The following is a 17,140-nucleotide window of genomic DNA, read 5'->3' on the forward strand; positions in this document are numbered from 1 at the left end:
TAATGCCCAATAACAGATACATCAACTGTGTCCTTACAGATGGTGCAGAAAAGTCAAGCAAGAGGGTACGTGACTGCCACACGATGCAATCCAGCATCTTCCTTTTTCTAAGCATAATGTTTGTGAGCTTTGCTGTACGAGAACTATGTCCACATACTCTGTGCTCACATCCTTACCTCACTAAACAGAAACAGTACCATATACGCTAAATTAAATGACCCCTTTGCCCCCTTGAATAGCTTTTTTACCTGATACACAAGGTATTGTCTTAATGATGGGTATACGAGAGGTGGTGTTACTGGCTAGCTGCTCTGATTCTCGTGCCATTGCTGGTAGCTGTAATGGATACAGATTCTGCTGGGCTGCTTTGACACAATTGAAAAAACCCCACTGAAACGAGGTGTGCTGACCTCAGTCTCTCAGTCTATGTGTGAACATCTCTCTGGTTGCCGATAGTGTAAAAGATGGCTGGGCTCTAACCAGATTTTCTTTTTTTTTTTTTTTTTAATAATCAGAATCGCACACCTGCTAAACTGTCCCAGCTAACCCCTTCATCATCACCTGATACAATGAATGCAGCTAGAATAAGTGAGTAAGTACTACTGACCATCACCAGCTACACACAGGAGGGATAAGTTATAGATGCCTTGGGTGGGAAGCTGGCTTTCCTGGCTTTCAGAGTTGTGAATTTTCACTAATTTGGAGGCCTGAGATACCAACTGGACTAGTCTTACTACGTATAAACAAAAATAAAATTTTTGTTTAAAATGAATTTAAATGAATTTAAAGGAGAAGAAATCTGTTTTTAAGATGAAGTAACACAAGGTAGTTTATAAGAGAGCGAATGGAAGTGCTGAAATCGCACCACTACTTTCTCCCACAGTAGAAGACTCTGTTCAAAGTCTGTCAGGTTTTTTCATAATTCATGCAGAGCATGGTCAGTGAGAATGGAGAAATATAAATAGAAAGCGATGCGTTCCCATTGATGGGCTAGGGAAGTCTGTGGTGATTGTGTTTCAGTTAGGCTGTATATAACACCCAGTGGAGCAGAGTAATGCTGTAACTCGTCTCGGAGGGGACTGTGTCTAATTTTGTGATGGTGTGAACACTGCTATGTAGGTGGAGGAGTTGAATTAGGTTCCTGAAAACTTCAGGCACTTTGAGTTCCCCAAGCTGGATCTATTCATAGGATATCGCCTGTTTGCTTTACTTCATGGTTTGCCAACATTTCCCGTGTCTTCACAGGAATAGAGAAAGTACTTAAAGAAGGGGTAGGGTGGTAAACAGCATCAGCCTTAATGTTTCTCCTCATTTAATCTTTACTGAACAAAAGCACTACATACAATTAACTTTTTAGAGTATAAAGACTGGAAAACAGCATCCGAATTCTGTTCTGGTACAATATAGTTTATTTCTGTTAACTTTACACACACATACACATACACGCAGGTGTGTGCACAGAGCCCTTTCTGAAGTGTATGCTTCAGTGCTTTGGGAGCTCTATAGATGGCTGGCTTTCTGGTTCGTAAGGATTTTGTCTGTTTGTTTTTGATGTCATTGTTAGTAATGGTAGGCTCGGTTTACATTAAGAACCACTTGGTGTTGAAAGTTATATTAAAAACCACCCCCACTTCCTTACAGTACAAACAAACAAACAAAAAAATACCCTAAAGATACGAAGCCTGTTAAAAGAAGCCGATGAGCTTTCCAGGAGGAGCCAGGGAGAGGTGAAGCCACGAGGAATCTGAGGGCCCATGGGAAGAGTTGCAATAACAGGTTGGTTGATGAGGGAATGAGCAGAAGCATTAAATTAAATACAGAGCTCAGCCTTATCAAAAACCAGATTTTTATTTTTTCCTGTTGTCATCTACAGTATAATTCATGTTACTTGTTCTCTAAAACTCATTCCTCTGGTAGATACATGTTCGACCATCATTGACTTAATCTCATCTTTTGTTTTTTTTTTTTTTCATAACGTTTTTCTTTGTCTAAATACAGGCTAGCGATGTGTTCAAGCTGAGGACAAGTTAGGTGCAATTTATTAGGCTGCTACGTGTAACTTTATTTCATAACTTTGCTTTTAACTGAATTTTATGTGTCTGAGAACATAGGGTGTAATTTTTGGCCATTTTAAGCTGTACATTAATTCGATGGCAAGTAAGTTTTGTAATTTGCTACATTAATAGCACTCTAAATTTTTATTTAATAAAATGTCCTCATTGTAGCTTGTATTTTGCTTAGCATTCATGCATTACTTAGAACTGGGAATTGAATGCATATTCAGTTAGGAAGGGCTGATGAAAGAGAGTTCAGCCCTACCTTCTCCCATTCAAAAAACAATCATATACTCTAATTTTCCTTCTTGCTTCCTTAAAGTAGTTGGGATTATAATTGGTTTTATATTTATTTAAAATAATTGAGGAAACAGAAACCAGTTCCTCGTAGACAGCGGGGGTTCACAAAGCACCCCGATAGGTAACGTACTTCATTTTTAATGCTCTACATCAAGGTGATGGACTTGTGTGTACATTGTAGTGTGGCCCTGTCCGTGTGGTCAAAGGCAAAATGATGTAACAAATGTCATGTGCTAAGAATTCAGAAGAGTGCAGGAGTTGTTAATTCCTTCCACAATTTTCTTCAGGCTCTCTTCTCCGAAACCATGCCAGAGATGACAGAGAATGAGACACCTACTAAGAAGCAACATCGGTGAGTTTCTGTGGGAAAATGACGATTTTGTAGTTCTGTAGTCTGCGGTCATGTCGCAGTTATGAAGTTTCTAGCTAAAAGTTTGGCAGTAAGGTTATTGACAAGAAGTTCTGAGGGTTGACCAGGGTTGATCCAAAAGTTTGGGAACTATGGCTCTTCACCTATCTATGCCAAATTATTTGTCGAAGATGTCTACCTGGGCCACCTAGGCAATGGAGATTCTTTGATTATTACACTGACTACTCTAATGTGTATTAAACTGTGTCGCCACCTCGGTTAGAGCGCAGCCTGTATTATTGCGGAGACTCCTGGTAGGTATTGCGGGATCACTATTCTCATTTTGACAAAGTAATTTAGATCTCTTCCTCAACTCCCAGTGGAATCTGGATCTTACATCTCAAATCTCTGCTGGAACTCAAAATACATCTTCAAGTTGTACAGCAACACTATGACCAAAATTTGTAACAAAGTGACTCGAAGCTCATTACAACTTTTCCCGGTTTTCATTCCTTTGTGGTAGCATGTTGATCTAATACCTGATTGGTAGGGGAATCCTTCAGTCCCTAGTTAAATACAGCATTCATCTTATGCTAGGTGCCCATGTAGGATATGATTTATGATAAGAAAAGCTCAGAGAGAACATTGATTTGTCCTACAGAAATTTTTTCAGTCTTCATAGATTTTGTGACTCTTTCTTACCCCATTAATAGAGTATTTTGGATTCTGTATTGGTAATGGGAATCAAAGGGCAGCTAGGTCTCTCCAGCCCTTATATTCTCATGCGTATTTAGGATATATGATCAATTCTGACGCAGATGATTGTTTTGTATATAAGTGGGAGAACTGTAGTTTACTGTAAAATAAGAAACCATTTTAAATGATCGTTTACATGCATTCCTGTTCTGGTGGCACAAGTTTCCAATGAACAGAAGATTCATCACTTGAATAGTTGTAGAACAGATGTGCAGGCTGGCACATTGGCATTTATTTGACTTGAAGACGTTCGTCTTTAGGCATTATTTCTTAGCAAATGTCTCCAGGTCTGACCATCTGCAGTAACATTACTGTATTGTAATCATTGTCTGAGTTACTCTAGATGCACACTACTTTTGGTGAGTTACCAGAAATAAACATATATCAACTCAAAGCGTAAAGGGTACATGCCCCATAGTAATTACACGTGTCACCCACGTGTATCTTGCATTCTCACTTCAGATTCCGTGTTACATCTGGACTGTGCTGTAACAGTGGAAAAGGAGAGCAGAAGATGCTACTCTGCTTTTTGCATACTCTAGCCAAACGTCTAGACTGAGAGTGCGCTGCTGGATAGAAATCTTTTGAAAGATCTTTTTTTTTCCTGGAATATTTCTTTTTCCAGAAAACATGTGCTTCGCTTTGCTATACTTCCTGAAAGCATTTGGCTTACTGCATGTATACAGTACATCTGATTTATATAGGTAGAGTACCCATTTGGGATTTATTGACTTCCAGCAAAGCAATTTGAGGCATTGCACAGTGATTCTGACCTGGTTGCCATCAGTCCAGAAATCCCGGATGAACATCTGAAAACAAAGACAACCCTCACATGCCCAAATTATACCTAGACAGAATTTTGAGGCAGTAAAGAAGAACAACTGCAGAGGAATGGTAATTCTGGTTTCTCCCACAAAGGAAGCATGTTTGATACCAGAAGGTATGATGTTTGAAGGTAACATGTCTGTAAAAATCAATTTGCATGGTAACATTTTCTCCTGTTTCATTGATCAAGTGAATGTAAAAGCAACATTTCAAACAAATACTTACCTACCTTGTTACTCAGAAACAGAACTAATTTTTTTAGTATTTGGCTTTATTGAACACTGGATAGTGTAATAGTTGTCGCTGAACAGAAACATAAAAATCCAGCTCTGCCCTATAAATATGTAACAATAATCAAATGAAGTATTACGCTGTACCTTGTTATACTGAAATTGATTTAAGTCTGAACACGAATGAATTTTTGTAGAAACTATTTCATACCAACATCTAAGACCAGTCCTTGTGAGTGTGACTTCTACTACATTCTTGTTCACAGAGCAGATACAATATTTAGTATTTTTAGCTGTAATGGAAATAATAAAAGAAATATTTGTTTGTATGCAGATTTTTTCCCTTCTGTTTCACATCACTGTTTTCCCTTTATGTTTCACAGAAAGAAAAACCGGGAGACACATAATGCAGGTAGGAACATTATGCTTTGTTGTTTGGTCCAGAAATAAGCACAGATGCTTTGAACTAGTAAAACATATTTTGCACGGAGAAGGTTCCTCCGTAGGAGTTTACTACGCTTAAAAAAACCCAAACTACTCAACACCTTTCTGTGTCCTTGCGTAGAATAATATCTGTGCAGAAGGGCTGCTTGATTGGTCTCTAGTTTGCTTTTCCACAGTACAAGGTTACAGTAGCACGCCCAAGTATGAAAGTAGGACCATGCCCCTGGCTTTTCAATGCTAGTAAACTAAGAAGTAAACAATTTCAGTTGTGTTCAATTCTAAAGGACAATAAATGCACAGGCATTCACACACAAATAATACCCACCTGTCTTAAAACAGAGACAGATATCTGAGCCGAGAGCTCTAGAGGTTCCCTGGATTAGAAGTACTCCTGTAGCCTGTCCCTGAGGTATCTACCTAGATGTTGGCATCCCAGAAATTCTGTGCGAATACTGGCTGTATGTTGTAGGAGTCGCATCCCTCGGGCAGCAACTAGTCAGTGTCTAGTTCCAATGGCATCTTCTACAGGTAGCAGCAGAAAGATGGACTGGGGAAGAGTCTGACAGGTTTTGGCCTGGTTTATTCTAAGAAACTGATTCCAGTTCTTCTTTTATTAAACAGCACTATAGTGTGGTCTTAACAAACTCAACTGGAAAAACCACTGAGTAGTTTCCATGTGAAGGCTGTGGAATATAGTGCTTGTCGGGCTGTGCCCAAGCTGTGGCCAATTTCTTAAAGATTAAGAAGTATCAGGAAATAGTCGTATCAAGTTTACTTCTAAGATTGCCGACCTCATTCTAATTCTCAGTTCCTGTTTTACTTGCTGATAGCTTTCCAAAGTCTTCATCTATTGGACTGAACTCTGCAAGATGTGGAGACCAGCTCCCTCCAACCCTGTAGCTTGCTTAGTCATTAATATCTGGACAAGCTGAGTAGAGCATGGAAAATATTATCAAAACAAAGGAATAGCACTTCACAACCACTGTGATAGCTGTATGTATTAGTAAGATATATAAAAATTTAAGTCCCAAGGATCACAAGTTTTTATGTTTATACGGCTGGTCTGATTTATGTGGTAAGTTTCTTGCAGAAGAGACTTTGTCTTGCTGTGTTTAGTGTATTTAGGGTTGTCTCTGTCAACACTGCCAGCCTGTACTGAAATACAAAAAATAATTTAGTAGTTTGAGAAGTGTAAATTGAAGTGGCAGACTACCGAAATAAAACTGTTTAAATTAAATCAGTATGTTCTTTGTAAAGGAGCACAGTAAAATATATTCACCTGCGGATCACTGTGTGTTTCTGTGTGCCACCGAAAGCAGCCCGCTGCGCAAACCACAAGGTGATACTCAGCACAACGAACGAACAAACAATACCTTGATTTGAATCTTGACAAAGCTGTGACGGAACTTTTTTTCAGGCTCTTTGAGAAAAAGGCGTCTAATAAGTTTAGTTTGCAAAACCAAAACATTCCAGCCAAAAAAATAGCTACATGAGACTGAACTGTATTTGAAAGAAGCTGACTATGGTGGGTGGATTAATACTGTCTGAAAAAAACATGCCCAAAGGTACTTACACTGTTAGACTTGTAGTGTAGACCCTTTGCGACAGTGTTGAGGCCTCGTGAAGAGGTAAATGGTGTCACTAGAGGACTATAAATGAAGCATTTTCTGACCTTCTCCAAAATAAGTAATTCACCGGAAATACCGTTCATTAAATATTTTCTTTACTTCCAGTCATAATTAGACCTTGCGGAACAGTTATACCTTTGAACATAAAAAAGAGTAACTGATAGTCCATATACCCAGAGCGTCAGTTATATTCAGTGTTGGCTGCTCCACCAATGTAAATTTAAAATTAAGACTGAAAACTGATAAAACCTAAATTATTTCTCTTTTCGCGCTAAACTTGACATGAGGATTTAAGACACCCAGATTTCCTTCCCAAATCTGCAACTGATTCTTTCCATAATCTTGGTTCATTTGCTTTCTGTATGCCTGAAGTTAATCTATCTGCCTTGTGAAAAGTGTGTCATAAAACTCAGCTGGAAAGCATTATCAAAACCTGAATTTTGAGCTGCAGTAACTCCTTTTTTCCACAAAGGGATCCAAAACATCTCTACGTTTTAAAGATATTGCTACTTATGTTACAGCTCTCAATTCTGCTGAGTATTAATTCAATAACTGAGGTTTACTTCAGAGGAATTTTTTTCCTCTCTTAAGTTACTAAGGGTTCCAATATGTCATGAAATAACATACTTATGAGCCCTTATGTTGGTACTAGTTGTGCTGCTGTTGTGCTGACTTGCCCAACCAGATGACACAGCACATATTGTTTTTGCTTAGTGGAGAGACATCGAAAGAAGAAGATTAATGCTGGGATAAACAGAATTGGAGAACTCATTCCCTGCTCTCCAGCACTTAAGCAGGTGAGTGTCCGTTCAAAGGCACATACAAGTTTCCTGTAAAATGTGTGTTTCCTTGTCTGTAGAAGTATGAATACTTATTTTGCTATTTGTCTTAGGAAGAACGCAAAACTGAATTAATATGCTCAAAAATCTTACTAGTTATTAGTATTTTTAAAATTATTTGTAATATAATTCCTTTTTGAAAGTGCAGGGCCACATGAATGTAATTATGCAGATTTTGAGCTTTTTATCTGAAGGTGTTGCATATGACTGCTGGAGGAATGAAACGATACGAGTTGGACATGTGACTGATTTTCTCCTCAATTCATACGTGCAGTATTTTTGAGGAGGTGCGTGCTAGACTCATTTGCCCGTAGCAATTTGGTCAGCTTGCCGATGTCTGCTTGTGCGTTTGATCCACAGCTTCCCAAAGTTCTCGTTCAGGGTGCCTGAACATTGGTAACAACAGAAGGTAAAAATCCTGTATCTCGGCTGCCGCCTGCCCTGTTGCACTGAGCAGATGGATAGCTGTTCATTCTTTCCTCTGTAGGAGGGGTGGCAGGCTAGACAAAAGTGGGTTGGATCTGGCCAGTGGGTTGCTGGTTACATTGTGCAGCTCCTGTTTGTCATTTTCTACTGATACTGTTTGATGTAGTTTGTGTGATGCTCAAGTGGTGAAAGCTATAGGTTAAGCAAGATCATTTTTTGGGTCATTCTCCAATCCCTTCTCTGCCTTTTGCTGGTGATCACTTAATGTCCTGAGTTGTAAATAGAATTGCATGCATGCTTATCTCTGTTGTCTTTTGTAAAATGGGATGAAAGCCATTCAGAAAGTGAAATAATTATAGTAAGTTAAGACAGTGTCCTTGTGAAAAATGAAGCAAGACAAATGGTTTGAGGTTGATGCACAGAAGCATGTTTTTCAAGACAGAGCCATTTACAGCAAAGGCTGTTCCTACAGAACAGTAGAAGAAGAAATTAAATGAATGAGGGGTTTCACAGACAGAATAAGCATAGTTTCATAAAAGGAAGATGGTGGAGGAGTTACGGCAGACTTTCGCTTTCCATGTTCTCCAGTATATTAGTTTCAAAATTATGCATACACCTCTGTTCCACATTTGTTTCTTTCCTAATAAAATACTTACAAGGCAGTATCCTGGAAATTTAATATGATATATATGTTTACTAGTGAACAAGAATGTTAGACTGCTCAGCAAGCAATGATGTTTGCTATTTGTTTCTGTGGCCCTAGTATCTAGCTTCAGGCATCGGAAAATGTCAGCTCCAGCATTGAAAACGTTATTCTGTAAAAACTCATGGCATCTTAGGGTCAATATCACTCATGAAATGTGTAGTTCATCTTAAAAAAAAAAACGAAAAACAAACAAAAAAAACCCAACCCAAAACGAACCAAACAAAAAAAACCCCAAAGACCCCACAAAAAAAACCCCAACAATATTCAGAGAATCATTCAGGTTAGCACGTTTTTAAAGTGAAGGTTTTTGGAGCAAGTGCCATCTCATCATTAATGGCTCTGCCAATGATAGACCTTTCTCTTAATTTTATACATATGTTTTCTTTTAAAGAGCAAGAACATGATCCTGGATCAGGCCTTTAAGTATATAACAGAAATGAAAAGACAGAACGATGAACTTCTGTTAAATGGAGGGAACAATGAACAGGGTGAGTACAGATGCTGCTGGAGGCTCTAGAATTTCTGTCACCCACTTCCACTGTGTGTCTGTTAGTACTGACTAACAACAAAGCCTGGAATCTGAAGACATTATGCTTATACAGGAAAAGTACAGCTGCTTAGAATATCTTGAAACAAGAAGCCAAGAGAATGCCCCAAGTGCATGTTCTTGCACATAGCTATGAGATAATGAAGCAATCGCATTGTAATGTGAAGTAATTACAGAGCTTATAGGTGATGCGATACCATCTAGTAGATTCCATCCTGATTTATTCTGCTGTAGTGACCAGAACGATTTCTGACAAACTTCAGAGTTAGATTTTTTTTCATTGAAAACATGGAGTTTCCTTCATGCATAGAGCTATTTTTTTTCCTTTCAAATGCCATAAAATTGATAACAGCCTATTATGTAAAAATATAATGCAACATATAAAATCTTCTTGAACAGATGTGTAAGAATACAGTGATGGAGGTATGACAGAAATAATCTCAGAGCTAATGTTTGGTTTGTGATTTTTATTTCTCCCCATAGAATTGAATTCTAAATAGTTTATTTTTATCTTGTCAATGTAATTGGGTTTGAAAAACCTAGGTGATTTTCCCAGTTAGGTGAGCCATCTCCAAGTGCATTGCCATTTTTGTGGCTTTACATAAGTGCTTTGTATTTAATTTTGCATATCATGTTTAGATGTAATGAAACTTAATTGTCTTGGAAAGCCATGAGATTATCAATTAAATAAAACAGTTTTAGTGTTTGCAAAGGAGCAGGGAAAAGAAAAAGGTAAATTAATGTGCTCGTATTTCCTTCAGTAATTAAACAATTTGACTAGTGTTCAGTTTCATCTGAGTTCGTCCTGATGTTTTTTCTAACTAAATAATTTGACATATTCTGCTATTGGTAACGGAATAGTCTGTGAGGTTCATTCACTTTTCTGCTCAGTAGAGAGACTTATCAGGATAAGAGTCTTCAGTTACATTATGTTAACCGTTTGAAGAAAGCATACATTACTAACAATTCATTTCAATACTGCATAGTATTTACTCTCCAAGTCATGTGGTAACATTACCTAGTATTTGCGCTGGTGCTGATGTAATGGAGCACTCTCACTGTTTTGTAGCTGAAGAGATAAAAAAACTCCGGAAACAGTTGGATGAACTGCAAAAGGAAAACGGGAGATACATCGAACTACTGAAAGCAAATGATATTTGCCTGTATGATGACCCTACAATCCACTGGAAGGGAAATCTCAAAAATGCGAAGGTCTCGGTTGTTATTCCTGGTGATCAGGTTCAAAAGAACATCATTGTCTATTCAAATGGGACTCAACCCAATGGAAATAACCAGGGAGCATCTGTCCAGGGAATAACGTTTAATGTTGGTCATAATTTACAAAAGCAAACAGCCAATGTTGTGCCAGTCCAGAGAACTTGCAACCTAGTGACTCCTGTGACGATTTCTGGTATTTACCCCACAGAAAACAAGCCATGGTCACAAACTACAGTTTCTCCACTGGCTTCCGCTCAGACAGCTCCAGCAGGGAACGTTCTTGAGCTTTCCACCCCGGAGAACGAGCGAGGCGTGCTCACCGCTGCTACTGCCAGCTCACAGAGTGTGTCTCGATCCGGAACAGAACAGGAACTACAGTGTTCTTCAAGTAATGCACCACAGAATGATCAAAATCTCCCCAAAAGTAAAAATGATGAGGAGGGCACTAAATTAACAAAGAAAACACTCCTGCAGGGAATCAGCCTTCCTTCCAGTGCCTCCACGGAAGCCCCCCAAGTTCAACAGAATACAACTTGCTCAAATACACACAATTCTAGGAGTGACCTTCAGGAAGGCTGTGTCATTTCAACCACGGACACAGCTTGTGTGCCATCTGTGAGACTGTCTACTGCAGATAGTTTTTCCTCTGTAAATGTCCTCAAAAGTACAGACTTAGTAAGTAGTGCTGGAATGCCTGTGACTTCTGCAGCAGAAGGAGTTAAGGCTGCGATGGCAATAAGCACTCTGCCTGCCAGTCCCCTAGAGAACTGCTGGTCTTTTTCAGGCTCTTCAGGTGTTGGCACTTCAGACTTGAAAAACATGAGTAGCCTTACACGGATGCCTTCAGCTGGAAACACACAGACCACGTGGACAACTTTGCAGCTAGCGGGAAATACTGTTCAGCCACTAAGCCAAACACCATCTGGTATAATGACTGCACTATTAAATGAGCCCGTTAATGGTGCTGGTGCTGTATCTTCGGCTCACAGCAGGCCTTTGACTACAAGCGTCAGTTTGAATACTTCTCTGCCTGGAGATGGCCAGGCAGCTGAACAGATTGTAGTTACCTTGCCCTCGTGCCCACCCTTACCTATGCAGCCATTAATCAGCCAGCCACAGGTTAAAACTCAGGCTGCAGGAAATATCCTTCCATTAAATTCAGCTATGCAGGTGATTCAGATGGCTCAGCCAGTCGCGTCAGCTGTCACAGGAGCACCAGCTAACCAGAATGTCATCATTCTCCAGCCTCCAAACCCCGCTCCGTGCCCTCCGATTGTGAGAGCAGAAGTTCCCAGCCAAAATGTTAGTCAGCAAATTGTGATTATACAAGCTGCTAATCAGAATCCGCTTCCCCTCCTCTCCGCTCAGCCTTCTGCTTCTGTAAGAGTGCCCGTGAATGGGCCGACTGCAATCGCAAACTCTAGCAGCTCCATACAAAATGCCCCTCTTCCACAGACTTTCGGAGGGAAACACCTTGTCCATATATTACCAAGACCATCTTCTTTGCCATCTTCTAGCTCTACGCAAACGTTTTCAGTTACAATGTCAAATCAACAGCATCCTCAAACTATCTCATTAAACGGGCAGCTTTTTGCCTTGCAGCCTGTGATGTCTTCATCTGGAGCTTCAAGTCAAGCCCCTATGCAAATTATTCAACCCACCACCAGCGAAGATCCAAATACCAATGTTGCCCTCAATACATTTGGTGCTTTAGCCAACCTCAATCAAAGCATATCGCAAATGGCTGGACAGAGCTGCTTACACTTGTCTCTCAGCCACCCTACCAATCCCACAACTGTCAATAACCAGATTGCCACAGTTAACTGTGTGTCATTACCAACTTCTGCGGCATCTTCAGTACCTGCGGAGGTTTCAGTATTAACTAGTGTGTCTAATTCAATAAATGCTTCCCCCAAAAAAGCAGCTGCTGGCTTGCCATCCAGTACAAAATCAAAAAGGACAAACAAAAAGCCAAGTACAAAGAAACACCAAGCAGTCAACAGTAAAGTGTCCTGTGCAGCATTTCCTTGCAAAGATGCAGGGAAGGTGGACTGTGCTCCTGTGGAAACGGTGACAAAGCATTCAAGCAGTGAGGGGCTGCCTGAAAACGCTCCGGCAGTATCACAAGCTTTAACGGCGTCACAGGCGAGCGGAGTGGCAGCATCGAGTGGTGTCAGCGTTTCTGACTGTCGTTCCAAAGAGACTGCAAGCTCTGAACAGGCAGCAAAAACCTGCTCCGTCCCCGAGCCAAGCTTGGCAGAGGCTCCCGCTTCCTCACCACTGGCATCCGTGTCAGAGCAGCTGGCGCTCGTCCCACCGACTGCCAAAGATGCTGCTCCTCACCAGCAGGCCCGTGGCTCTCAGAACCATCCACCAACCGGCTCTGCCTTGTCAGAGTCTCCCAAACCGTGTGAACCCCCCAGTACCTTAACGTCCTCTCGTACCGAAGCACATGTGACACATTCTCAGGTTGCTGGGGCGTCAGCAGCACAGAGCAGCACAGTGGGTCATACTTCCAAGGCAGGAACGATTTCGGAGTCCTGCAACATTGTGCAGGATTCCTCAGTGGTAATGCAAGATGCGGACTTGTTAGAAGGACAGGGTCTAACCAAAATGCTGTCTGACCTCACAAAAGAAAGGACAGCTGTGGAAAAACCCTCTTCCTTTACCGTTCAGGGGGAGCATTCTAATTTTCCCATGGAAAACTCGAAATCGGCAGAATCAAATGTTGATTTGCCCGAGAAGCAGGAACTCTTGCTAATGAACACGGAAGGTGATACTCTCTCCCAGCATCACTCCTGCGTTTCTGATCAGGAAGTAGTCGGTGCTTCCCTTATCGCCAGCAGGCAGGCAGACTCCCCGATGTCAACTAGCTCTGGCAGCAGTCGAGGCTTCTCAGTTGCATCTATGTTGCCAGATACCACCAGAGAAGACGTTACTAGCAGCACTTCAACCAGTACGTGTAACAGCTGCACATTTTCAGAACAGACTGACATCGTAGCTCTTGCAGCAAGAGCTATTTTTGACCAGGAAAACCTTGAGAAAGGTGGAGGAGGAATACAGGTTAACATGAGGGATGCCATCTCTAAGTCAACTGAGGTTGCACCTTTGGAGAGAGAGCAACAGCCTTTTAAACCTCAACCAGTGAAAGAAAACAATGCAGGGCCATTGGAAGCGGCACCAAACAAATTCAGTGCTCAAGATACAGTACAGACAAATGTCGATAGACAGGTTGAAAAGCCAAGCTGCTCTGTAGGAGGTGTGGAAACATCAAACACTTCTTTGCAGATTTCCGCTTCCCAGTCACCCAGCATAACCAGTTTAAGCGTGAATAATCTAATACACCAGAGTCGCATTGTCCATCCCCTTGTGAGTTGCTCGAGTTTATCGCAGTCTTCAGAGCCAGCAAGTGTCCCTGCAACTGTGAGCCTCTCCCTTCCATCTAGCACATACGTCAATCAGTCTCCAGGACCCGCTATGATGAGTGAATATGCTCAGGAACAACTGAATGCTATTAGGGCAAGTACCATGCAGGCGCCCCAGCTGCAGGAATCGCACTTAAAGCAGCAAAATCATGAAGGTCGCAAAGACTCTGCCAAGCGGGCTGTTCAAGATGACCTCCTGCTTTCTACGGCAAAGAGGCAAAAGCAGTGCCAGACAACGCCCATAAGGCTTGAAGGGATGGCGTTGATGAACCGAACACCAGAGAGCATTGCTGATCAAACACAGATGCTAGTCAGTCAGATTCCTCCTAATTCATCCAACTCAGTGGCATCAGTGAGCAATCAAGGGCACACCGATGGCCTTAGTAGGTTATTCCCACCAAACAGCAACTTTGTAACACCAGCTTTGAGACAAACTGAAGTTCAGTGTGCTTCTCAACCATCGATTTCAGAGCAGCAAGGCCAGGCAGGGCAGCACTTGCAGCCAATTCAACATGTTCCTGCTCAAGGCATATCTCACCTTCACAGTAGTCACCCGTACTTAAAGCAACAGCAGGCTGGTCAGTTAAGAGACAGGCACCACTTGTATCAGCTGCAGCACCATGTCACTCATGGGGAAAACTCAGTCCACTCTCAACCCCACAGTGTCCACCAACAGCGAACAATACAGCAGGAGGTGCAGATGCAAAAGAAGCGAAATCTCATCCAGGGAACACAAGCCACACAACTTTCTCTTCAGCAAAAACACCATGGAAGTGATCAAACACGGCAAAAAGGTGGTCAGCCACATCCTCACCACCAGCAAATGCAGCAGCAGATGCAGCAGCACTTTGGAGCTTCCCAGCCTGAAAAGAACTGTGAAAATCCTGCAACAAGCAGAAACCATCATAACCACCCTCAGAGCCATATAAATCAGGATATTATGCACCAACAGCAACAAGATGTTAGCAGCAGACAGCAAGGTTCAGCGTCTGAACATGTGTCAGGGCACAATCAGATGCAGAGACTTATGACCTCAAGAGGCTTAGAGCAGCAAATGGTGTCCCAGGCCAGTATCGTAACCAGATCATCAGATATGACATGCACCCCTCATAGGCAGGAAAGAAACAGAGTTTCCAGCTACTCTGCTGAGGCACTCATTGGGAAGACGCCCTCTAATTCGGAACAGAGAATAGGAATATCTCTTCAAGGCCCTAGGGTTTCTGACCAGCTTGAAATGAGAAGCTATCTTGATGTTTCTAGAAATAAAGGGTTGGTCATTCATAATATGCAGGGCCGCTTATCTGTCGACCATACAGTTGGCTCAGATGTGCAGCGGCTTTCTGATTGTCAAACATTTAAGCCAGCTGGACCCAATCAACAACCGACGGGCAATTTCGATGTACAGGCTTCAAGAAACAGTGAGATTGGTAATTCTGTGTCATCCCTCAGAGGCATGCAGTCACAGGCGTTTCGGATCAGTCAAAATACTGGGCCATCCATAGAGAGACAGAAGAGATTGCCCTACCAGCCTGTACAGGGTATTCCAACAGGAAATACCCTGCCATCAAGGGAAAATGAAAACACCTGCCACCAAAGTTTTATGCAGAGTTTACTTGCCCCTCACCTTGGAGAGCAAGTTAGTGGAAGCCAAAGATCAATCCCAGAACATCAAAGGAACACGCAGTGCGGCGCCTCTTCCACAATTGAGTACAACTGTCCCCCAGCACGAGAGAGTGTCCACATCCGACGAGATGGTGATGGCCAGAGTAGGGAGAGCTGTGACATGTCTATTGGTGCAATTAACACAAGGAACAGTTCTTTGAATATTCCTTTTTCGAGTTCTTCTTCCTCAGGAGATATTCAGGGTCGCAATACAAGCCCAAACATCTCTGTGCAGAAGTCCAATCCCATGAGGATGACCGACAGTCATGGAACTAAGAGCCACATGAATACGCCTGTTTCTAGCAACATGCATGGAGTTGTGAGGCCAACTCACCCTCACCCTGCAGTTTCTCACGGAAATGGCGAGCAAGGGCAACCTTCTGTTCGTCAGCCAAATTCTTCAGTTACTCAGCGGTCGAGGCATCCTCTGCAAGATAATGGAGGTTCTAAAATACGTCAGCCCGAAAGGAATCGGTCTGGAAATCAAAGACATGGAAACGTCTTTGACCCTAGTCTTCCCCATCTTCCTCTGTCCACCAGCGGCAGCATGATCCTTGGGCGCCAGCAGTCTGCCATAGAAAAAAGAGGAAGCATTGTCCGATTTATGTCTGATGGCCCTCAAGTGACTAATGATAATGCAGCCCCTGACCAACATACTCTCTCACAGAATTTTGGATTCCCTTTTATTCCGGAGGGTGGCATGAATCCACCGATAAATGCCAATACCTCTTTCATCCCACCAGTCACTCAGCCTAGTGCCACTAGAACACCAGCTCTAATCCCAGTCGACCCTCAGAATACCCTGCCATCCTTCTATCCTCCTTACTCTCCTGCCCATCCTACCCTTTCCAACGACATTTCTATCCCTTACTTTCCCAATCAAATGTTTCCTAACCCAAGCACGGAGAAGCCGAGTAGTGGAAGTTTAAACAATCGATTTGGATCCATTTTGTCTCCTCCCAGGCCTGTTGGTTTTGCTCAGCCAAGTTTTCCTTTGCTTCCGGATATGCCGCCGATGCACATGACCAACACGTCGCACTTATCCAATTTTAACTTGACATCTTTGTTTCCAGAAATAGCCACAGCTCTTCCTCCAGATGGTTCAGCAATGTCGCCTTTGCTTTCCATTGCAAACACATCTGCTTCAGATTCTTCCAAGCAGTCCTCAAACCGACCTGCCCACAATATAAGCCATATTCTAGGCCATGACTGCAGCTCAGCTGTATGAAAACTGATAGACTGACTTCTAGTCTGATGCGTTGTTTATATATTTAAGAAGAAGAAAGTGGATCTTACTGGCATCCCTGAAGAGACCATTCATAGCATCACTGTTTATTTCCCTAAGTGTATGTATATGGGTACTTTTCGTATTTATATACACACTGTATTTCCATCCACCTTACTAACTTTAAAGCACCAGTGCCTATAGCAATGCTTACTTACTAGTAAACAGTAAGGATGCAACGTTGAGAGCTGTGCAAATGTTGGTTGTTGATTTTCCAACAATCAAGTCTGATAGCCGATTGTTCCAGGGTAAGGGCCGCCCTCAGGAATATGTGGATGTAAAGAAAGGAGTGAGAGCATCCGTATGGGAGACAGGAAACAAATGCTACAGGTTTCATTTTGTTTCTGATGCGTTTACCTGAAACTACAGATGAACTTGAAGTGGCTTGGGTTTCTCTTTTTCTTTTGTAAACCATCTTCAGGAGCCTCAACACGAGTCAAGTCTGT

At 42.0% G+C, this 17,140-nt stretch overlaps 1 protein-coding gene across 1 annotated transcript; it reads left to right on the forward strand.

The window, feature by feature from the left end:
* Positions 1-2,650: 2,650 nt before the first annotated feature.
* KIAA2018 (KIAA2018 ortholog) lies at positions 2,651-16,650 on the forward strand. The gene is made up of 5 exons (XM_009575046.1): positions 2,651-2,706; positions 4,898-4,926; positions 7,301-7,383; positions 8,949-9,045; positions 10,174-16,650. The coding sequence occupies exons 1-5, from the start codon at positions 2,660-2,662 to the stop codon at positions 16,635-16,637; spliced, it is 6,720 nt and encodes a 2,239-aa protein (XP_009573341.1). The 5' UTR covers positions 2,651-2,659; the 3' UTR covers positions 16,638-16,650.
* The last annotated feature ends 490 nt before the right edge of the window (positions 16,651-17,140 follow it).

The sequence above is a fragment of the Fulmarus glacialis genome, unplaced genomic scaffold, assembly GCF_000690835.1.
Source record: "Fulmarus glacialis isolate BGI_N327 unplaced genomic scaffold, ASM69083v1 scaffold83, whole genome shotgun sequence".
NCBI classification, from domain to species: domain Eukaryota; kingdom Metazoa; phylum Chordata; class Aves; order Procellariiformes; family Procellariidae; genus Fulmarus; species Fulmarus glacialis.

What these genes read in the sequence shown, in the direction of transcription:
- KIAA2018 (XM_009575046.1), top strand. Translation starts at nt 2,660, where the DNA reads ATGCCAGAGATGACAGAGAATGAGACACCTACTAAGAAGCAACATCG. An exon ending in CCTACTAAGAAGCAACATCG is followed by an intron (nt 2,707 to 4,897) that starts GTGAGTTTCTGT and finishes TATGTTTCACAG; the next exon opens with AAAGAAAAACCGGGAGACAC. An exon ending in GCTCTCCAGCACTTAAGCAG is followed by an intron (nt 7,384 to 8,948) that starts GTGAGTGTCCGT and finishes TTTCTTTTAAAG; the next exon opens with AGCAAGAACATGATCCTGGA.